The 24,536-nt window shown below is 38.8% G+C and overlaps 1 protein-coding gene across 2 annotated transcripts in view; it reads left to right on the forward strand.

Annotated features, from left to right (window-relative positions):
• The first annotated feature begins 218 nt into the window (after positions 1 to 218).
• LOC102221878 (bifunctional heparan sulfate N-deacetylase/N-sulfotransferase 4-like) overlaps positions 219 to 24,536 on the forward strand; it is a 52,640-nt gene continuing 28,322 nt past the window's right edge. The window contains exons 1-5 of one of the 2 annotated variants that reach the window (XM_014474106.2): positions 219 to 872; positions 2,749 to 4,011; positions 18,084 to 18,171; positions 18,772 to 18,926; positions 21,249 to 21,434. In XM_014474106.2, coding sequence (XP_014329592.1) covers positions 3,013 to 4,011; positions 18,084 to 18,171; positions 18,772 to 18,926; positions 21,249 to 21,434 — 1,428 coding nt within the window. In that variant the 5' untranslated portion in view covers positions 219 to 872; positions 2,749 to 3,012. The remainder of the gene's footprint in view (positions 873 to 2,748; positions 4,012 to 18,083; positions 18,172 to 18,771; positions 18,927 to 21,248; positions 21,435 to 24,536) is intronic. The other variant, XM_023334274.1, reaches the window with a different exon arrangement.

Raw genomic sequence — 24,536 nt, forward strand, 5'->3', positions numbered from 1 at the left:
TGTTTTAGCTGTTTAATCTGTGCATCTAAGTTACCAAAGTTATTGTTGTTTTTCAGTGCACAGTTATACCCCAAATTGTTATATATATTATATTTTTTAAATTATATAATTCTTTTTGTTTGTGATTTTATCGTTTCTGATGGGCAAGATATTGATTTTTGTCTCTGTTTTTCCTCCTGTCACGTAAATTTGACGCTGAGCGCTGAAAGTTATATTAAACAGCGAGAGGGAGTCGGCGAGGGGCGCCATCAGCCCGCACCTGTGCGCATCCACATGTGACATCGCTCATCCGAGCAACACCAACTAACGGGCGGAGAGCTTTTACCCACCCCGTGATAGCTGATGCCCGAGAAAAAGGCTGTTTGTGTCAATCAACCCCTACCTCTCTCTCGTATCCCTCTCTCTATTCCTCCTCCCCCCATCCCCTCCACGTTTTCTCCCTCTGTCGCCTCCGCTAGTCGGGCGCTTACAAACCAGCAGCCTTTACGCGCGGCAGCCAGTCGTCAGCCGGCAGCCGGATGCGTCGAAGCTCCGCCGCATAACGAGCTGAGATTCACAAACAGATATCGTAGTGTAGGGCGGGATAGCAGGCGGGAGTGGGGGGAAGAGAAACAGAAGTGTGATGAATCGGGGGAGGAGAGAGGATCATTCCGACTGGACGACCCTGCTGCTTTTGTAGAGACGGGGAAGAAAGAGAGGAGGGGGGCGAGAGATGGCACAACGCCTCAGCATCCAAAACACACGGGTGCACCACCGAGACTGGAGCCCCGGACCCATCACCGGCGCCAGCAGCAGTAGCAGCAGCAGCAGCACGATCACCTCTCCACCGCCTCGCTTCCTCCAGCACGGCAGCCGCTCAGCCCGGGTTAGAGGTAAGTGGGCGAGTCTGTGCAGGTTCCCGAACATTAACTACAACAGCGTGAAGCGGGACGGAAAACTGTTGAGTTACGTGTTATTAGAGTTTGCAGGAATTTGCTGCTATTGGATTAGAAGGTGCATTAAATCAAATTATTCAAAGCAGAAAAACAATACGAGACGAGTAAATTAAGTCAAACAGGGCTGTTTTGTTTTGCCTCTTTCCATTGTTTACACTATGCGCGGCACCACTGAATTACTTGTTAAAACTATAATCCTACATTAAGACAACAATTAAATAATAACAAATTGCTAACCGATAGAAAAAAACAAACGACGATATTTTATTATTTTTTTGGTTTAAGCAACTAAAGTTGCTAATCTGAGGGAAAAACTTCCACGTGAAGTCATTTTTTAACCGGTGCGAGCGCCCTCTTGTGTCTTAGCGAGAAAGCCTAGTTGTACCTTTTATTAACATGTTAAATCAGTCTTCCATTCAGTCAGAGCTCCAACCATCAGCTTTCATAAACCGCCTCCACTGTTGCCTAAAGCACCGTTTATTCCTAAAGAGTAAAGAGCGTCTCTTTCATCGCCGCCTCCTTTTGTCTGAATCTCAGACAGGAGATTCTGACAGTTTGATAACCTTGAATTAAAATTGTAAGCATTTTAGGTATTTCAGTCAGATGACTTCCAGTGTGCAGCAAAAAATTGGAGAAGAGTCAGCGCTGCACCATATATTCAACCAAAGACACTTATTACGCATAAGCTTTCTTTTGTACATAAATATGAAAGAAAGCTTCCGTAATTATGTGTGGGAAAATCTGATTGGTTTTGATACATTTTTATAACTGTGGTATACTTTGATACCTATAGCTGATGTATGATATGTAACAAGATCTTTTTGGGGAGAGTATTTTTATGAAAGCGCTATTTAGCTCATCTCAGACTTACTGGCATAAGTAATGCCGTTTTCATCCTTGTCCTGGTAGCTCTCCAAAGAGCAGTTACATTTTTTGCTACCCCTTTCTCATTTACTGATCTAATATTTCAGGAGTATGGCTGGAATCCCTCCTCTTTGACCTTCTCCCTGCTTGTGTTCCCTAAAAGTGAAGAACAAGAAAAAGGGAGAGATGGAGAATCTAAGAAGAGGCCATTGATATTCAAACTGAAAGAACTGGAGGAGATGGGCACAGAGAGAGACAGAACAGGAGGAGGAGGAGAGAAAAAGCGAGAGAAAGAAAGAGATGCTGTGGGATCTTTTCTTCTCCCTGGCTCCCGGCACATACATTAAGATGCTAATCCTGCTCTTTTTTGTCTGTTTCTATAATTCATTGCGTTTTGTTCCTTTCTCCTTCTCACTTTTCTCGCTCTCTCTCATTCTCGCACTTCTTTTCCTCTGTGCTGTCATGGGCCTCCCTCCCTTCAGATTAGTGCTCTTGGCAAAAGGATTCCAGCTCTAATTTTGTGGTATTTCAGATGATTAGGTTCAGAAATAGGACAGAGGTGCTCAGAGTTTGGCACAATTAGAGGAAATCTCTGCGGAGCTTTATGGGACTGATTAGTTGAGCTCCTATTCACCTCCCTGCAAGACAACATTAACACACAACCAGCTGTTGTTTATTTGTGTGGATTAAATTTTGTGTCATGTTTTAACTGGGATGTCATTTTGCATGTATGCTTGTGTATGTGTGTGTGTCAGAGGCTGGCTAAGCCCTGAGGATGCAAGTTGTTTTCAATCAGTTCTGTAGTTACCAGCTGTGCCCTCACATTCCCCAGGGTGGCACAGTCTAGGTACACACTCACTCACAAATACACACAGAACTAATGCAGGATATTCAACCTTGTGCAATGAATTTATTATTTTTCTTTTATTCTTGTCCCCCGTCTCTGCAGATATTAGTCAATCCCTCTATGCGACTCCTCTGTGACGACCTGAAGCTAAGGAACCTCGGCTGTGTTTCTTCAATCAAGACCCTTCTTCCAAAATCCAGCTCTGCTTCCTTACTCACCTGCCATGGTGACATGACATACCCCTGAGTGGCTATGCTCCTGTCTTGCACACACTGACAATCTCTTGGGTTTTCCTAAACCTCTAGACACCTGTGAAACTGAAAAAGACATCTATTAGTTTGACGGACAGTACCTCCGCAGTTCGAGATGACAGTGGCTGTGAGATTCCGGCGCCATTTACGTAGACTCCTGCTCCTTCTGGCCTCATGCTGCCTCATTTCCCTGCTCCTATCTGCCTATTTCCTTTTCTCAAACTCTTCCCCCTCAATGCATCTTGGACAATCAGCCGAGCCTGCCTGCTCCCAGCCGCTTTCCATGTCTCCGTACCGTCAGCTCCCCTACCCGTACCCTCCTAACCCTCCGCACACACATGTCCACACTGATCCGGTGGTGCTAGTACTAGTGGAGTCACAGTACTCTCAGTTGGGCCAGGACATCATGGCCATACTGGAGTCGGCCCATTTCCAGTTTCGGATGGAGATAGCCTCAGGAAAGGGGGACCTTCCACCGCTGACAGAGAAAGGCCGGGGACGGTATTCGCTCATCATTTATGAGAATCTTTTGAAGTATGCACATGCAGATACATGGAACAGACAGCTGCTGCATCAATATTGCACTGAGTATAGAGTTGGCATTATTGGCTTCTACCGCTCCACAGAGAATTCCCCCTCTGTGCTCAAACTGCGAGGCCTACCTCTCGTTCTAAGAACCAACCAGGCACTTTGGGACTGCTGTGTGGTGTCCAGCTCACCGCTCCTCCATTTGACCAAGCCTGGCACAGATAGAGGGGCCCTACCTGGGGAGGACTGGACCTCGTTCTCGTCTAATCACTCCACATATCAGGCTGTGCTGTTAGCACGGGCTAAAGAGGGAGCAGGGGCAGGCAGCGGAGACAATGCTGGACCTGGTTTCAGCCTCGGCCTCCAGGCCACAGTGGTGCAGGACATGGGGCTGTATGACGGAGTGAGACGAGTACTCTTTGGCCAGGGACTGGGCTACTGGCTCCACAGACTCATCCTGGTGGATGCCATCTCCTACCTCACAGACAGAAAGCTTACTCTGGGCCTGGACCGGCATGTTCTGGTGGATATAGATGATATTTTTGTCGGCAAAGAGGGAACACGCATGAACGCCAAGGACGTGAAGGTATCTGATGATGAGTGTGGGATAATATGCATTAGAGAAAGACAGAGATAGATAGAGGATTAATTAATGTTGGGTCTGTAGTATTAGACTACGCCCCTGAGTCAGGTATCAACTTGTTAAATCCAGTAATCAATTGCTGTGCAATAATGAAGATAAGGAAGGGTTTCTCTTTGAATTATAAGCCACCTTAGTAGAGGATTGTTTCGGGAGATTTTTTTTAAGAGTAATGTGTGAGAGTCTATGTGTGCGATGCCTCTTTGTGTTTGCATCAAGTGCATATTTGTCGGGGTTGCAACAACAGAGCATTTTCAAGTGGGGGTTTTAGCCAGAAGAGAGGCCATTTAGGGGAACAAAGATGTGGTGTGAAAGGCGGAAAGAGGAGGGGGGTGAGTAAGAAAGAGAGGTAGTGAATGAAGCAGTGAGAAGATGAATGGCTCTTATTCCTCTTTTCCCACGTTCCTCCTTTTAGGGAAACTAAAGGAGAGTCAGCTGCACCGCTCGCCTCTCGAGATAGCTATTGTTTCAGCACACGCTCGTCCAAGCAAGTACACCAGAACAGGCAGATGTGCTTTCCGTGCTCATGTTTACATGCAACAAGAGCACTGTATTTGCAGAAATTTAAAATACTGATTCGTGTTATAATGTATTATTTATGATAAAAAGGCTTTTCATGTTTTTTAGAGGTAGGCTGAGCTGTTTTGGGCTGTGGACTAAGAACAACAGTGTTTGCCCAGCTCACTGCAGGCATACAAAAGAGAAAAGTGGGTTTATGTGACTTTCCTTTTCTCTCTAGCTGTTTCTTAAATCACTGTTAGATAGTTATTAAACTGGCATACTAACATTTTTATCATTGTTCCCATGATTTAAAATTTATTTCAGTGAGATACTATGCAAAATGCTGGGATAAAAGTACCATTAATTCACTTAATTATTCACTAATTGTTGTCCTTCCCTCACTTGTTGCCAGTCAGGTGGATAAAAAGGGAAAATTTCCTCTTACAGAAGAGAGAAATTCTGCTGTTCAGAAATATAATTTTGAAAAAAAGGACATTTTTGTGACAGGAGTTACACCTGGTGAGCTTAATTAATACAATGTATGTTTTGGTTTATGGTTTACACCTCATCAGTTGTTAACAAGTAGATCTGTAATAACCTTCGACGTATTGTTGAATCCCACAGATAATAACATTCTCAACTTGCGTTGTTTAAATATGACGAGGGGATCCATCTGAATTATGATGGAACTAGACTTTAACACAAGGGCTGGCCAGAGGTTGGGTAAAGATTTAACATTGTTCCATATATTAATGAAGATAAATATTCTGTTTCTCTTACCTGCTATCTAAACAACATGGCTTTTTGACAACTTTCTCATCGCCATGTTCATCAACCATGCTCTCAGTTCCAAAAACCTACTCTTATTATCAGTTAGCATATTGATTTTTCTCATCTTCCTTTTGTCTGCTTGGATTTGGAGAGTAACAAATTAACAGTCATTTGTTCCTCTTAAATGTTCTTTTGTATTTACCTCATGCATCTCTGTGTTCTCATTTAAATTCTACATGTTTTGACTATAGCCTACATGCACTTGAAGTGCTGCTGAACTGCTGTAGTTCTTATGTTCAGCTGTGGAAGGTGCCACAGATAAAATCTGCATGTATTCAACAACTGGTAAGGGAGGAGAGTTTAAAGAGAGAAGTTATTTCCTAATACATTTTCCTCTATAAAGAATGGCCTCATAACTAACTATTTAGCGGTTCTTTTTTACTTTTAATGATTCCCTCTCTGTTTTTATTCACACATACATATGCTGGGAAAAACTAACATCCTTTCACACGCTACTTCTCTGCTCCTCTTCCTGTTTGGTATGTGCCACCCGCCGACTGTTACAAAAATGTTGAGGTGTGGGTTTTGCCAGAGGGCCCGGCCACTTCCCTCCGCTAACAGCCTGAGCAGGTGCACATGTTGTGTGCGTCAACTTGCACATGGACTTAAATGACAATCTTAAATCATGTCTGTCCTTATTTTCTTTTTTTTTTTTTTTACTGTAATCAGTGCTAGATGCTGTGACTTGTTAATCACTTTTTATAGGTTTGGGTGTCCAATCAAGTTCGGCTGGTTCCCCCCAGTATTTGACAGACTGCTAGCCAACCAAGAATTTCTTTGTTTTTGGGCTTTGTAACAATGTTTAAAGCTAAACATTTAGCTTTATCCCCAACTCTGACTAGTTATGGAACCATTTTGATTAAATTCTCACAACCTCACTTCCAAAAATTCAGCAATCCCTTCAAGAAGAGTTATGTTCTAGGCTACAACTGTTTGCAACCAGAAGTGTTTCCCAAAAGTGATGCTGCTAAATGCTTCGTCACTTATTTAGACGAAATTGTTACTTTTATCCTTCCTGGAAGGTGATAGAGGAAATTTAGTGATCTGTTCTTTATTATAAGTTAGGAAGAGGATGCAAGAATGGGCAAAAAAAAGAAAAGAAAAGAAAATATGCAGTCAAAGCTGAAATGGAGAGAAAAAAATTCTACCCCTGAATATGAAAAAAAAAATGTTGGCAAAAAGATAAGAGAGTGCATTTTCCCTCTCCCACTCACACACATCCTGTGCACCATATTATTGTGCATGTACAGTACATGCTCACAAAATGAGCACACAAGCACTCTCTAGTTGGAGTTTTCATTTTAAGTCTGCCTGACTCTTCAGCTTTGTAGCATAAATATACATGAGGGTGAACTAGTGCCATAACAGAAGGGAAGGGAGATGGGGAAATAGGAAGATGGAGGGAGAGATGGAAGAGATGGACAGAGAGAGGGTCAGCATAAAAGTGCAGGCAGTGCCTTTTAAAACACTTCCTTCACATATTGGGATGGTTGGCAATCACAAAGAGAAAGACTTTCTTTTACAAAAACTACCAGGATTAAGTAGTTAGAGGGAAAGAGGAGAGGCAGAGCAAGGTGCCTGTAGAGGAGCTTGTAGCAAACTTAGCTATTTCAGTGAAACAAAATGCTGAGGGGAAATGAGGGAATAGAGTAAGGTAAGCGGCAGAGTAGAAATATTTTTAGCAGCTCTTGCCTTATTGATGGCGAGCCTCAGGTAGAGTTGTCAGATTACAGTATGGTTGTGTGAGCTGGGGTAAACAAGGTATTATAAGTGTGACATCAACAGATTCATTTCATATTTTTTATATTTCTTTGTTGGAAGTAATTTATAATAAATAATCTTGGATAGATGTCAGATACTTTTTAGGTGAAAATTGGTGCTATAGGCACCTTCTGTTGTTACATGTGTTAAGGTTGGTGACTGATATTTGAGCTGTAAAATGCTAAAGTTAAAATCTAATTTGTTGACTAGATAATGCCACAGACTGTAGCTTTAATTGTAATTGTTTGCCAGTCACAGGTAGAAACATTTGTTGGATAATGCACTAAGTGGGTTTTTTTGTTCAGAAGTTGGAGGTGTCTTATGAGTTGTCTTGCCTGCAGTAAATCAGCGTGAGTTCAGACATCAGGAAGAACTTCACCAGGGAGTCTACCTAATTGCTTCTCACAGCAGGTCAATTTGAAGACTGAGTTTCTGCCAACAAAAACAACATAAACGTAAAACTATTCTAAGTATTTGAATGAACACCCTATTACTTCTGTCTCCTCTCTACGAGACAGTTGCTTGTGTTGTCAGGAAGGTTGTCAAATAAATTGATATATTGATATCTGACATTAACTTGCGTCAAAATTGCTAAACTGAACAATTCTTGTCTGCTCAAATTATTGCACTTCTTGCAGCAGCAGCTCTGCAATAACAGAGACGCTCAGCCTCCCTGCAGTCACTCATCTGACCAAAACGATAGACCACTGCTGGAAGTTTTAAACTACGCAAACATGGCAAGTACATCCTGGGGGGAAAAAAAACCCATATACGTTCCTCTTTAGCTGACAAGCATTGTTCCGAGGTACTTTTCTCATGAGGCTGCTGGGTGTTTTTCATTAAAGAAAATACCCAGCAAAATTACCAGAAAGAGAGAAATAGTTCAGGCTGCTGAATACATTTGCATGGATCAGATCCTTGTGTACTTAGTTAAAAATATGTTTTGTATGCTCCAGATTCGTGTTTGTTTTGAAATACAATTTTAGTACAAAATGAACCTTTATTTGTCTCAGACAGTCAAATTGAAGCAAACACTGGCACACTAAGGATAAAGAGGTGAGGTGGCACTTTTAAATTATATATGTCTTTTAACAAGTACAAAAATATTACTTACGTGCTTTTTGATAGAAAATGTTTTAAAAATGTACATTGTAATTCATTATATATTTTGGAGCTAACTAGTAAAAAAACCCGTTTATTTTTAAAATTTTGCAGCGATTTTGAGTTTTTAATATTTTTCTTACTGTTTATTTAAGTATTGTGGCAACCCTAGTTGTTAGTATTTTGGGAAACAAATGCCACATGGCACTGACACTCTGAAGAAGTCAAAACAGCATGTTTTACTTATTTGCTGGGTTTTCATACATTTAGTCTTTGGAGTGCAACACATTCAGGCAGTGGTATTTTTTTTACAGGAAGGTCAAATAGATTTTAATTATACACTGCTCAAAAAAATAAAGGGAACACTCAAATAACACATCCTAGATCTGAATGAAAGAAATATTCTCATTGAATACTTTGTTCTGTACAAAGTTCCATTTGCACAACAGCAGGTGAAATTGATTGTCAATCACTGTTGCTTCCTAAGTGGACAGTTTGATTTCACAGAAGTTTGATTTACTTGGAGTTATATTGTGTTGTTTAAGTGTTCCCTTTATTTTTTTGAGCAGTATATTTTTTTTGAAAGAAATCTGTTTAATTCAAAAGCATTCATTATTTCACATTGCTACCACAATTATTTTGAAAATTATTGATTTCAGAAGCCTTTTATTCTTGCTGAAATGATGGATGAAAGATTTTTCAGGTTTAATATATTACCATCAGCTATCACATAGGATAGTAAAATGTTAGACTAATTAGAGTGTACTCTTTATGCCTATGCAAAAAAAAATATATTTTTTTTGGCTTTTTAAATTTTGAACATTTTACATACTCACTTCACTCTGTTCATGATTTCTCATGGGGTTCAGTCAATTTAGATAAACCACAATCTATGAATTCTGGTTTTTCTATAAAAGTGATGGCAATAAAGTCATTTTTAGGCATTTTCCTGTACACTTTACATCAAAAAAGAAAAAAAAAACATCAAAAAGAAGGACAGAGAATAAAGTTTTAGTGCGAAAATATACAACATGGAGGATGGAAATATTATTCTGGCACTGTATAATTATTTAGCAGTTACAAGATACCAGATGGTAAAACATTTAACAATGAATAAATAGGAATTACACACAAACAATGTGAAAATGTAAAATGTGCCTGGAGGCTGATAAACAGTTAAAGTGGAAACTTCGTCACAGTGTTTGAGGAATCCTCGTTTACCTCAGAAAAAAGTCACATGCTGGTTGAAATAGGACGGGAGACAGGATCGAGGCAAGGCCAATTTAAATGCCACCCTTCTTTTCTTCATTAGTCTCACCCCCACCTGTTCCTGCGGTGACAAACAATATCCTTACCCCACTTCTGTCTGCGCACGCTCACTCTCACACACATCTGCTTTACTTCTATTAAAATGATTCACAGGAAGGCACCCCACTCATGACATTTCTCAAAATGAGGAACGATGTCAGTCAAAACCCATATACAATGATTCTCAAGCTTTTGCTGGTGTTTTTTCCAACCTGTGCATGCAGGCGGCAGCGATGGGTCAGATTTCCTTCTGCCTTACATTCTTCTTCTCTCCTTGCTCACTTAAGTCATTGATTATCACTGGGCTGTTTGTATGCCTCTCTAACATACAAACAGTATGCCTCTCTAACATTTCTTCTCCCCCCCCTCTCTCAACTTGATCTTGCTCTTTCTCTCTCTGAGGTGTCTTCTTCAGGGGTGTTATCTAAGCTTAGATGAAACACACCTTCTACATACATAGATTGTGTGGCTGAAAGGTATTTTCTTGTTAGACCTTACTGCAATAACTGAGGTCAGACAAAGACTCAAGACCTGATTTTAAAACTGACCTCTTTGTAAATTCTGTCTAAAGTATTTAAACCATTTGAAGACCCCAATGAAGTCTGCTAGATTTTTATTATATTAATTCAATATATGATACAAGAACAGCTATTTTTATTTTTTGCAAATGCAACATGAAAAGTAGTATGCACATTTGCCTACAGTCACCTTCTTTCTGAAGGTAATAGAAGTACAATCCAGTGCATTGTTGCCAGGACAATCATGGACTCCATGTATGCTCTTTAAGAGTGGCAAGAAGAGATACATGCTCACAGTTTGTCACAAGCCATGATGGCAACACAACTACAACTGCACATGAGCTTAAAACATTAATACTCATTATAAAACTAGAGAGTGGCAGCATTATGCCATAGAGATGCTTTTCTTCAGCCTAGATAGGAAAGCTTATTATAGCTGATAGGAAGATGGATGGAGCTAAATGAAAGGTAATCCTGAAAGAAAACTCGTTGGAGGCAGCAAGAGACTGGAATGGAGATTCACCATGCAAGTGGCCAACAAGAGCTACAAATAAATAGTTTAGATAATTTGTTGAAATGGCCCAGTTGAAGTCCAGACTAAAGCAAAATTAGGAATCTGTGAATTGATTCTCACAGACCCTCTTCATCCAATCTGATTTCAGATTTCAGTCTGCAGATGCACGGTGCTGACAGAGACATAACCTCTGTCAACACAGATGTTATGTCTCTGTGCAGCTGCCAGTGGTGTTTCTCCAAAGTATTGTCTAAACGGTTCTGATTACAAATGCATTTCACACTTTTCTGATTCTTCTTTGAGTAAAACTTTACCTGCACTTTGCCTATTGCAGGTATTAGAATTTTGTGTTTTGTCAGCCTCGAGAAAGGAAAAGAAGATAATTGATGCCGTTGTTTTTTTACTTATTCTAATTTGGGTGCACAGGTATTAATTCTACATAGTGTTCTATCACAGAAAGTCTGTTTTGCCTGAAGCACTGAACAAAAAACTTGTTTCAACGTCTCAGATCTTACACTGCCAAAGGGTTCAGTTATTTTCCATTTGACTGCACCACAAACAATGAATGAATAGATGCTTGAAATTCACACATATCAGTGTTTGGCCTTATTTTTTTTTAAATCCCTTTGTGATTATTTTTTGTCATACTTCTTACTGAAAAAAAAATCTCACAAGAATGGTGTTGCCCAGAATGGGCTCAGTTCTCATTTCTTTGAAGTGTTTTGGCTTGGCATTGTGTCATTTATGCTGCTGCTCAATTTGGAGTTAATCTTTAGAACTAATTAAGTCAATCACACAAAGCTTTTTCTCTTGGTATCAGTTTAGTTTAGTTTTTTTTTCCAAATGCCATTTCATAGTTAATGAAGGAAAAACATAAACATTCAATAAAAGATTTAAGAATCACACAGGGAGGGAAGGAAAGGAGAAATAAACACATAGAGAGAGACAATTGTTATTTTTGTTGTATTTTGGGATAATTATGTAAATGATATATATATATATATATATATATATATATATTTTATATTGACAATGACAAACACATAAAGTGTAAAAAATGTAATATAGTTGTCCAAAAAATATGTTTGGCTGTTTTGTTTTATTTAAATTTGTGCCAAGTTGTTATACTCTGACTTTGAGCCATAAATTTTCTTCATGCAAAATGAGGGAAGTTTAACACTTGGAGCAATCACTAAGGCTAAACTCCTTTAGGGCTTACCCAGCAGGAGTGTAGCTGCTTAACTGTGATTGAAACCTAACACTGACCACCACCTACATGATAAAACATGGTGGTGGCAGCATCATGGTGTAGGGATGCTTTAATTTGGCAGGGACAGGATGTTGACGAGTTGGCAGAGTTTTTCTTCCCATTAACACAAAGACCGGACATAGACAGGGCTAAATTGGAATTGTTTAGATCAAATCTCATTCCTGTGTTAGAGTGTCAAAGTCACTTCTATTTTGCGGAGCAATAAAAAAATTAGATTTATGTGGAGGAGGTGTTTTTTTAAAAAAAACAAATGAAAAAGGCATAGCATAAACACACTGTGTAATGTTTTTGTCCACAAAAGAAATCCTAATTGGTCATTTTGTTTCATTAATATATTTTTAAGGGATGGTTTTCCACTCTAAATAAACTCTGAGGCTGTGGCTATGTGCCATGAATTTTCCTCCGCAAAATGAGGCAGGTTTTGCAGTCGCACCAATCACTCAAGCTAAAATCCTTGAGGGGGCTGCCAAGTAGAATTTAGCAGGAGGATAGCGACACCAAAGAGACCACAAGTACCTCGGATACATAAATGCAAGTTAATAGATGAATTTGTAAAATGCTTAAACATGGAAAAAGCTCTGCTGAGTTGTATCTCACCCGAGGGACTTTAGGAGAGACGGTATAAACGGGGCTGAGTGCTGGGAAGACTGGCATTAACTGGAATGGCGCTCTTTCCTCTCATCAAATAGAGATGCCTGACCCAGTTAAATTTGCGGGTCTAGCGTTAATATAACACACACAGACATGCACGCACAGATATGAGGCATTCATGCAGATGAATCAAAAATTTTGATTTACGTTTGCTTTTCAAATATGTCTAGTTTTCTTTTTTTTTCTCCCTCTCCTCACTTCTAAATCTGCTGGTGCATTAAATCCCACTTGCAACAAAATATATTTTTTAATTAATTTGCTATTTTAGATTCCCCTAGCAAGGCTTAAGATCATTAAAGGAAAAGAGGAAAGCAGTGCAATGTAGAGAATGACAGAATGGGGATATGGTGCAGAGGTGGTTGGCGTAAGGGGTTTTGAAAGGCGGTGAATGCCAGCTGTCCAGATGCCTGTCTCCCATCTGTTTGAACCCCAACATCTATCTGGCACCACTTCTACAGCTTACCACACACACATGCATACAAGTACACATAAACAGACGTGCTGTCACTCGCATCCGCGCTGAAACAAAAACAGCATAGCCTCTCACATTAGCCTTGTGTGGGGGCTGAAGGATTGGGCGCAGAAACCGCAGTTTTGGGAAACTTCTAATGCTGGTATGTGTTTACTTTTGTCCCTGTCACAATCAGTCATATGGTTAACTGTCCTACGTTATGCATATCCAAACTTCCCTACTTACTTTTGAAGTAGCTCTTAGGGGCAATTTTAAAACAATTCTTAGCTTTGAGCTTGAAGTAAACTCGGCACGCTGAGATAGGCTTTCTGAAACAAGGCACAGTTCCCCTCAGACAGACAAGTCAGAAGGAAATCTTTCAGATCCATGCAGCTGGTATAAGATTTATTCAAATTTCAAATTGCCCCTTAAGTAAAGGGACCCTGTTTATGAAGTTGATACATGGAATTGTCTGTGATAGCTGACTTACAATGTTATATTAGTGATTATGGTTGCTACCATCACAGTCTCTGTGTTTATACTTTTGAGAGTGGACAACCTTACCGTAACATTTTCAAGAGGCTCCCGACATTTCTAAACGCAGCGTTCAAAATGGAGGTTGAAACCAGAAATAGAAGAAACAAAGCAACCTTCATGTATTCCATTGACTCTTCCTGTTATCTACTGAAAACCTCACTCATTCTCTCTCACATCCTGAATGAACTGTAGACATGCTTTGCATGTTGTAGAAAATACAACTTCCTTTCTAAATAGGTCCTCTCTGATGTCATTTTTAAACTTTGAGTTTTCAGACCAGATATTGTTGTTTTGACTATGATTTCTTGCACCAATAGAGTTTTTGTGGTGCATCTCCACAGATTATTTGATGTAAAATGTTAGATTGTGCCAAACTAGACATTCTAATGATTGCTCTGTCACTAATATGGCTGGAGCAGAGGCAAAAAATGGTTTGATGAAATGCACACAGAATGGAGGGAAAAGGCTAAGATTATAACACAGAGATAAAATTGTACTTGCTTTATTAAGAGATTTTTCATAAATTAAGTTTCAGTAACAGTGCCAACTGGTAACACGAATATAAGTACAATTTAGTACAATACTAAATTACTATAAACAAAAATTTTAAAAATATGTAGTTATGAGTAGGTGTACATTTATCCTTTTCTGCTTTTAAATGGGAATCTTAACATATTTACAAGATGTTAAGCTTGATAAGATTAGTTTACTTCACCAGTTAAAGTCACTTTCTGACTTTAATGGCGCTTCAATAGACAGAATTTCCTTTGCTGAGAAATATTAAGGTATTTTAATATGGAATCTCATGCCACAAAATCTTAATACAGTGCTGGTAAAGAGTAGTGAATCAGTGTATAGAGTATTGCAAGAGAGGATGGTCCGGGAGATAATTCAACAGATGGAAAGAGTGTGTTCATGTACAGAGGTGAACAGAGAATTGACTGAGTGGAGCCGAGACATCTGGAGAAAGAGTTCTGCTGTCCTCATGGAGCAAATCCCTCCATAACTATTGCTGCTCAGAATGACAACCTGTCATTATTAACCCACCACACGTTGATGTTTTTATATATGCTGGCTTTGCTACAGTTTTTTATTATCAAGGTGTTGTTGATGTCTCAGGAGTTATTATGCAGTTTTCTAAGATTATTTTTGCAGATAAGCTTGAGGTTTGACAACTCTCTTGACGTCTACGCATTAGAAATCCCTGAGTTGTTTGAAGTTGGAAACCAATTCTTTGAAATGCAGCTTTCAGATGGTTTGATAATCATTTGTGGGTTGAAGCTTGGTTTAGACAAAACATCTGTGAACAGGTTCTTGCCTGTAAAAGTTTCACTGTCAAATGCATTTTCAGATATGAAGGGTTTTGCACTCTTTCATGTGGATATGAACGTGGATAGCAAAATGATAAATCTGTTGGTGAAACAGATTCAGTTTTCATTGTGCTTGTCTGAAGATCAGCTTTGTTTTGCTTTGTTATCTCTTTTAGTATGTCTTGCCAGTGGAAGCTTTTTCAGAATTTCTGAGGTTAAAAAATCTGCCCTCCAAACTACCCCTAAGGCTACTTAAGATTTTTCTGTCCTTGTCTTAATTTAAGCAATAACAAATGTCAAAAACAGTTTTTTTAGCCAACATGTCCCATCCAAACCTAGTTTAAGTCATACATATGTCAGTAGCAGATTCTCATGGTATGACATCCTTGAGTAAAATTACTGGGGGTGCACTGATTTATCAACCAGATGATTTATTGATGCCAATTTTCTTAATTTTAGGAGAACTCTGATTGGCTGACTGATCTTATCTACCTTAGCAACTTGCTTCATCTTCAGTACTTTACTTCTCCTGAGTTTGAGGTTCTATAATCAGTAAAACCCTCCTTTTCTTGTTGACAGCCTGCTTATAATCTGCATGTCTGGCTGGCTTACATCACTCCATTACAAAGCTTAAGAAGTCTCCATCATATTTAAGTCATTTTGTGTGGCAGCATTCTGTTGACCAAATAGAACAAAGAAATTCTGACAGAGATATTCCTCTGAGGATAACAAGTGGGTAACCATCAGAAACAGACCATGCTAAAGCTTGTGTTTGCCTTTGAGCTTCCTATCAGTGCTACACTAAATCTAACAACATGCCTCACTTGGTCAAAATCTAAAAACTGGGTACACCAGAGCTTGTTTAAAACAACTTGTATTAAAAAGACAGTCATAAAAAAGATTTTGTAAAACAATAAAACGAGAACATTTTCAATGTTCTCATAAACACTTCCTTAGAATGAGTAAACAGTAAAATCATCAATATATAGACGACTCAAACCTGGAGTGAATTATTGTACTTTTATAACAGACACTTCAAAATCCAGTTCAGGATTTATAAAATCTGTGCTCTTTTGTGTAAACCCTGACCCTAAACAAATAAATCCAACACATTTATGTTTCACAAACACAATTCACAAAGAGATTGCCAAAATCTCATTGCTCTCTTGAACCTAATTTTGTGGCCTGAACAGATCGCCACACTCTAAATACTTAAATTTTTTCAGTGCCAACATTAACTTCTCTATGTCTATTCACAGAAAATTTGCCTGACTGGATAAGCAATACTCCACCTTTGAGTTTACTTGCTGCAAAAAAAGAGGAGATTACAAATAGTTTTTTTTGCTAAGATTGACAGTGCTACACACAGAAAAACACAGCATTGTGTTGAAAAGTCAGATATAGGAGTAAGATTGTAAGTAAGAGTAAGATTGTCACAGTTTAAACTAAAAACATGCAAAAGCAGCTGTTATGTGTCCCGCTAAGACGCCACAAATATCTATGGTGCGACTCTGCTGTTTTTTGTTAAAGATCTTAGTTGGCAGAATACAAATGAGATGTTTAAACTAATATATTGCACACTTGGTCACACCCCTCCACTCACTCTCACACATGCCAACACACGTTAATAATACATTTTGACCGAGTGCACTGGGGAATGTCTATTGAGTTACAATGCAAAGTGCTTAGCTACAAACTTAATTTAATTCTTAAGTCTTTGTAGCCTCACATTTGGCTCCGTGAGTGCACGTCCGCAAGACATAGAGGATGTCTTAGGGAAGGAGACAGGGGATCAGATTAGGGGATTGTGCACATCTGTCACCGTGCAGCCCATCTTCCACCATTAGATTAAAGCTAATGAAGACACTCCCTGCATGTGTCTGTGTATTTGTTAGTTTGGAAGACTCACTCTCAAGAGGGGAGGTGGTGAGAAGAAGGAGAGAGCGTAAGTGCCTGGAACCGGCTCTTTGCTCTGACTCCAGCTGCTCAGGTATCATAAATCAGGAAGGGTTCCTGGGGATCGATTAAAAGCAGCATGACAAAGATTTGTAGTTTGGGTTCGGCTCATGGCATAGGAGAAAGACCCAGATGACTGAATTATGAAAAGAAAAGTATGGGCTTTATTTATAAACAACAACCACACATACATATATAGATATATATGTATGTGCGTGTGTGTGTGTGGGAACAAGCAGCGAGAGGTGCCACAACAGCAAGAAGACGAAGTTGTAGAGTGCAAAAGAACAAGCAAGGGTATAGAGTCATAGAGGGAGAGGGAGCGATCTTTCTTCCATGCTGCTTCAGCCTTCCTTTCAAATTAGTACAACCCTGTCTCCTGAGAATGTGACATTTTCACGGAGCAAGCGAGGGAGAGACGGAGGTTCAGAGGAGGGTGGAAGGTGTGGAAGACAAATGCGGGAATTGGGGTGGGGGAGTAGGGGCAGAGGAGGGGGCGCAGCAGAGAGGAGACAGCAGGTTCTCAGAGAGATGAGGAAGAAGAAGAGTGAGGGGAAGGCAGTGGCACAGAGGTGACGGCAGGGTTCAGGGTTTCACTTGGTAGCGTTAGGGACGGATGGAGGAAATGATGAAAAGGAAAGGAATATGTGTGTGTGTATGTGTAAGTCTATGGGTGTGCATGGGTGGGTGGAGTAGTTATTAGTCTACCCTCCAGAGGCTACTAATGCACTGACCTTCATTAACTTGCATTAGTGTCGTTGTGTGGGGGTGTGCGTGAGTGTGCGAGCACAGTGCACAACTTGCTTTAGTTAACACTCATTACGGAGTCTTTGTTTAAAGGCCAGCAAACTAATGAAGTCATTAAATAAGTGAGGAACATCCTGATGCAAGTATTGAAACCAGAAACTGGAGGAGCGCTAAGGACAGAGAGGAAGAAACACCGGAGGAGTTGTGGGCGTACAACAGCGTATAACAGACCTGACTAAAGAAAGATGTCGCAACAGCCTGTCGTTGACAGTCGCTGTTGTCAGGCCATAGGGTAAGCGCTGATGAGAACACATCGTGATAGTCCTCAAAGAAACCCGAGTTCACTTAAATAGACAACAGTGAGACATAACATCTAAATCACACCGTGTTTTATCTTCGCTGCTGGCAGGGAGAAGAGAGCCTAATACACTATTATGTACTTTGTACTGTTTAAAATGCTTGAATTGGTTTTTGTGTAACGTCATTACTCATTCCAGTCTCTAAATATCTGTCTGTCTCTGTTTATTTATATCTAATTTAATCTCATGCGATCTCTCTGCAGGCTTTGCTGGAGACCCAGAAGCAGCTGCGTTCCTATATCTCCAATTTTACTTTTAATCTGGGCTTTTCTGGAAAGTTTTACCATACAGGTGGGTTTCTGTTTGTGCAGGCAACATTTTCTGCATGTAGACGAAAAGATGCAATTTTGGTCTCATCTGAGCAGAGCACTGTCTTCCACCTTTTTGCTTTTGTCGAATTCACGGCTCATGACAAACTTAAAACAAAAGATCTTTCAACTTTCTTTCAATAATGCATTTATGTAGCATTTATGTAATTATGCTTATGAGGTCATGACATAATGTGGTGCATTAACTACTGTAGTGACAAAGAATGAACTTTTGTTTTTATTTAGATGTAAAGTTCTGCAGCAAGAGCAAGAATGCACAGAACAAACTAGACCAGAAAAGAAGAAAGTGAACTTAGATATTTTTTTTTATCTTGTTTTACGTTTATCTATACAGGAAAATCCCACAGAGAAATGAAGTCTCATTTTCAAGACCAACCTAGTCATATACTTTAGTTTTATGACATCTATTATAGCAGACTTTTCAAAGTTTGATGACACTCTGCACTTAATTAGCAAGAATTTATAATGTGTAGCATTTCCCAAACTTCCTTGTTTTGGAACAGGCTTCATTCTGTGTCCTTCTGTCCTTGAGAATGTGTGTGTCTGTGTTTCATGCGTGCAGGCACAGTGGAGGAGGATGAAGGAGATGATCTACTACTGAAGTATGTAGATGAGTTCTGGTGGTTCCCCCACATGTGGAGCCACATGCAGCCTCACCTCTTCCACAATGAGTCCTCTCTGTTGGAGCAGATGGTCCTCAACAAGGAGTTTGCTCTGGTGAGATGGATGGAAAAGCAAAAACATTTCTTGCTGCTTTTTTGGCTTGTGGTTGTTTTCTCTCATGTGTCCTCTTAATCATGCCTTCCCTCATGACTTAGTTTTTTGGCGTCTGTCACTTTTATTATTATTTTCTTTAAAAATAACAGACGTTACATCTTCTCTCTTACGTCTATTGCTATATAAGATGTAATGTCTGCAACAAAAATACTCATTATCAGAACACGGCCGAGGATAGAACTTTTAAATGTACTGCAATCCGATTACTTCTCAATTATGGCCTCTTTAAAGGATGTATTATAACTGCATGCAAGGGAAAAATGAAAATGTGCAAATTACATTTTAATAGGTTATTTTATCAAAGTGTTAGATTTATTTCAATAGTGAATATGTACTTAAGTTAATTTGCAGCACCTTCTATAAAACTGCCATTTTGTCCCATTACATTCTCATACAGTGGGAAAAAGATTCACCTGTACAGTAAGTAGATTCATTAATTTCCTTTAGTTTGACTGAGATAACAGATCTCTCTTCCAAGAAAGAGCTGACCAAGATAACAGCAACACACTTTAATTGCAAAGCTCACACAGCAGAATAGTAAACAATGCATTAAAAGATACCAAAATGTCTTGCACAGTGAGGGTTTTCATCTGGGCTTTAAATTCATTGAAAGATGATACATTTTGCAGATATGGGCCAGGTTGAAGATTGTTCCAGCTACCAGGAGCTAAAAAAGGCTAAATCTTTTTTTATCGACTGAAAAGTGGATCCACTTTTTCAAAACTACCTAATGGTTGTGATTTGCTTCTTGCGATAACAAAAGGAACGCTTAACCAAGGCTGGACGATATAGGACCTCTGTCGGTGTATATCCAGTTGTATATAAAACGTTTTTAAACTTGAAGACAGAACGGGGACCAAAGCCTCCAAGAGTTCTTGCTTCAACAGTGTTTGAACGGAGCTTCCTTTTTTCCCTACCCAAGCAGACTCCAGAGCTATCTCAACCCTGCTCCTACTTGAACACTACTACAGTAGTCGACGTAGAGCTTTATTTTTCTCAGGTTTTTTGTTAAAAGCACCAGAAAATGTCCAGCTCAAGGGCACAAGAGCACATAAGAGCACAGTAATCATCAGTGCTGATAGTTATTGATTTGTTTTTTGTTTTAAATATCTGAAAAACTGCCAAACTGGTATTGTGACGTTTCCTCTTTTATCTGCAGTTTTCACTCGAGCTGTTGTTTATTTTTAAACACGAGTTTCTCAACAGATTGAGTAACTTGATTATCAACCACCAACCTCGTTTATTACACTTTAGGTTGAGCAGCTAAAGTGTTTCTTCTACCTCTGTTGTTCTGTATTGGAGTTCAGTGAATGTTCTATACATTTAATATTGAGTATTCTATCAGATGTATTATATTGATATTGATCTTGTGTCTATTGCGATATTGTTATTGATTTATCGTCCAGACCTAGTTTTACCCAAAATGACTTTCATGATGAACATGTACCTGTGACTTAGGCAGCAAGGATGTAGCGATATGACCAGTTTTATTAATTCAGAGCAGACAGAGAAACATATTTAGTTCAAATCTCGTAGCCCTGTGAATTAAATTTTAAACATGTAACGACAAAAAGCATACATATGTATATAGTGTAAGTCTTCATAGTGAGTAACAGGCAAAAGAGTAGATTCTACTATATTCATTTTCACATGGATAGAAAAGCAATTGTGATAAATTGTTGCAGAAGGCGTTTTCAGTTGTATATAAAAAGTTTTTAAACTTGAAGATAGATGTGTCCTATAATTCTTCATATTTGTTTACTTTGCTTTGTCTGATAAGAGCATATGTTTTAGTAAGGGTTATTTTTATGACCATATTGAGCTGCTTTCTCACACATGCAGGTTCATTCATCCTACTGAAGGTGAGCCTAAACATGAAGTGTGATTACTATACTCTTTTATACACATGCGCATACACGCATTCACATTTCCTCTGACCGCTGATGCTTAGCCCTGACAATGTGCGTAGGTGTATGTCAGAGCAAAGGACAACACTATCAGTCTTCGGAATCCAGCCTGCAAGCTCACACACACATGCTCACCCCAACTGTATTTTTTCTAATTTCCAACCCGAAGGCCAATACAATAACAAACTCAATTCAACACGAACCGTGTGCTTTTCCTACAAGGTCATACTGTTGGGCCTTGTGTGTTTATGTGATACAAAGAGCTGTAAGTGTGCCATAATTTTCTGAGTTTATTTATATAACCTTCCTGTGTGACTCTTTGCATGTGCCCCCTACCTTCTCCTGTCTTCCTCAGGAGCACAACATCCCAGTTGACATGGGCTACGCTGTGGCCCCTCACCACTCCGGCGTTTACCCGGTGCATCTGCAGCTGTACGAGGCTTGGAGGCGTGTGTGGAACATACGGGTCACAAGCACCGAGGAGTACCCTCACCTAAAACCCGCCCGCTACCGCAGGGGCTTCATCCACAACAACATAATGGTGAGAGTGAGCACAAAGATTGTTAATCGTATTAAGCGAATAATTAATTAAACAGTTCAGAGGTGCATTTACTGTAACTGCATGTAGAAACATGCTTATCCACACAATCAATTACATTTATGAAGGCACTTTGTTCCAGTGACATGAAAAACTGTTGCTTCTTGCCAATCTAATCACCTTTCCTGCTTTGTCTGTTCTAATGCCAGAAATAATATATTTTTTAATCTTTATCTGTGTACAGTTTTGCTTCATAAAATACTGTATGTGGCATGGTTCAACCAAAACATGCATTTTATGCCTGAATGTGATAAGTGAGACTTATTTATTCGGTGTCTTGCAGGATTCATACCCTTTCAACTTTTTTATGTTTTCTGAGTTTAAAATCACAGATTTCAATATAGTTTATATGATAGCCCAACAAAAATCTAGTATATTATTGTAAAGTAATAAAATCTTTTTTTTTTTTTTTTTCAAATACAAATCTAAAATTGGGCCATTTTAGCATGTGAATATGCTTTGATCAAAGCCATGCCAGGGCAGCTCTGGCTACATGTTCAGTGACATTGTGCTGCTAAAAGTTCAACTTCTGCCTTGTTCTTAAGTCTTTTACAAATTTTGACCTCTGGCTTCAAAACATTCCCAGAGCTTAAATTTCCCAAAAAAATGTATTCTTAATTTTTTTGTGTTTGTTTTTCCTGGGATCAAAACCTGGGCAGTTTATTTAGATCATGCTGGTCTGTTAGCAGCTCCTTCCTCCTATCAGGAGTGCTACTGCAGTCTGGAGACAAACTTCATACTTTCAGGGCAGAGTCCAAAATGTGGCTAAAAAACAGTGAAACCAGACTTATTCAGTATTAATATTGGATTGTTTCATACCAATTGTGGTTTAAAAGGCATGGACTATGACTCCAAAGTGTTTGAAAATGTGATGGTAGAATGGATTTTAAATCAAGTGTGCTGATCCCATCCCTCATAAAGAAGGAAAAAAGCAGAGCTGTGATTAGTATTTGACCATCTAAAGAAATCCTCTATAACAGTTTCATTGCAACCAATTTGTACAGCTGAATTAAAATCATTTCTAAATCAGGAATGATTTAGAAATGACAGAGAAATAATCCACAGTAATAATCCACAGATATCTAATAATTTAAATAATCAAGATTTGTTTCTCATTAACAGTAACCATAAACACATGCATCACCAGAAGGTCTTGTCCTCTTAAGCTTAAAACGGATAAATAATTAATGCTCCTGGACAGTTGGTTTAACTGTATCGCAGAGTATTAACACTGAAATAAACATTTACATATTTATCAGTAAAAATCTCTTTAAAGTCTTTGATGAGATTGTTAATCTCTCTCTGCCAGTGAAGACGCTGAAACTGAAAGCTTCTGGTTCCTTTAGCTGAATATTTGTACCAAGATAGGCAGATTTTATCAAGGTATTTCAAAGCAAACTCTGCATTGCAACATTTTTACTCACTTTTTTATGATTTAGTTCTGGTTTCTGCCTCGGACATGGAGAGAGGATAATAATTATATCAAAAAACTGCAGCGGTTCCTAAAAACTTCCTGCATTGGAAATACACTTTAGCGTATCTTCTTTTAAAATGAACCAGTTTAATTTTACGTATATTCCCATTAATTTTAACCAACTTCGCTGTCACTGATAAAGAAATACAACATAATGCTGCCACAGTCACGTTTCACCATAGATATGGTGTGTCCAGGGTGATGTGCAGCGTTAGTTTTTCGACTACAGAAAGCGTTCTGTAAAGAGGCTGCGAAGCTGACAGTTTTTCTCATCTGACCAGAGCACTTTCCTGAAAATACTTGCTTTGTGGGTTTTAATATGACAATGTATGAAAAGGTTAAATAAGTAGAATACTTTTGCAAGACACTGTAAATACTCATATCAAGCTACTCCTAGTATAATATAAATGCAGACATGGAGAGGAGAAAGTGTTCTCACCCAGCCTAGGTTAACATTAGAGAGAAAATCCAGACTAATATTGAAACAATGAATAATACATTTTTAAAGCAGATAAATTAAAGTAGGGTCTGTTTTGACAGCTTGTAGTGCTTCTCTGTGTTATTTCTCTTTTTGCAAGAGTGTTTACTTTCTGTTGAAACAGGTGTTGAAACTAAACGTAAATTGTGTGTTGATTGTTTCTTGCGGTTCCAAACAAAAAAAATCAATAATGCCACATGCGGTGTGCAACCTCGGTGTTTCTGTCTTTGTTTATGGCTATGGACTTTTTGACCTTCTCTCACAACAGCACGCTTTGCTCTTAATTCAATATTCAGTGGTTTCCCAGTGCTTGGAGAAAGGGCAATTTTCTTTTTGTGAGTTTGCATATTTGAATATAGCAGAATATGTGTCATAAACTGAATGCATATCAATGAGACATTTTAAATTATTTTTTAACTAATCATCAATCATCGATTAAGACAGCTTTAGAATAAAACTTTTGTAAGCCATTTCGAATAGGCACGTTCGTAATCAGTGTGCCCGCTCGCTCCTCCTCTTTTTTATTCACTTGTCACTCAGACTCTTAGTGAGTCTGCCAACTGTTTTTTTTTATTGACAAAAGAGCCAATCACATCTGGCACCTTAATTATCAGCACTTTTTTTTTTTTTTGCCATAATAGGTTCTTGAGCAAACAATATAAAGAGGCAGCTATATCAATTTTCCAATCAGTCCAGCTTTTATTTCTTGATGTCTTGTCACAGTGCTGTAACAGACAGCAATTTAATCCTACATCTTTTCAGCCCAATGACAAGCAGGCCTTTTGACAGGCTGTTAGATGTTATTATGCATTCTTAATCAAGAGGTATTGAAAAGCATCTGTGACTCACTGAATTCAATAAAATAACAACTTACTGAAGCCAGATGAATGATTAACAGTTTATATAAAAAAGGATAAACTAAAAAATAAAGAAAGAAAAATGACATAAAACTACTCTGATATTTACCTCAATTTAATACAGATTGTGTACACATTGTGTTTTACACCCTAATGTCAGTTTTTATAACTTAATTATGTGTAACTCAGGCTCCCTTAGCTACAATTGATTTCTTTGCTTTAAAGGAAATAAAAGA

This window comes from Xiphophorus maculatus, chromosome 5 (assembly GCF_002775205.1).
Source record: "Xiphophorus maculatus strain JP 163 A chromosome 5, X_maculatus-5.0-male, whole genome shotgun sequence".
Taxonomy (NCBI): Eukaryota; Metazoa; Chordata; class Actinopteri; order Cyprinodontiformes; family Poeciliidae; genus Xiphophorus; species Xiphophorus maculatus.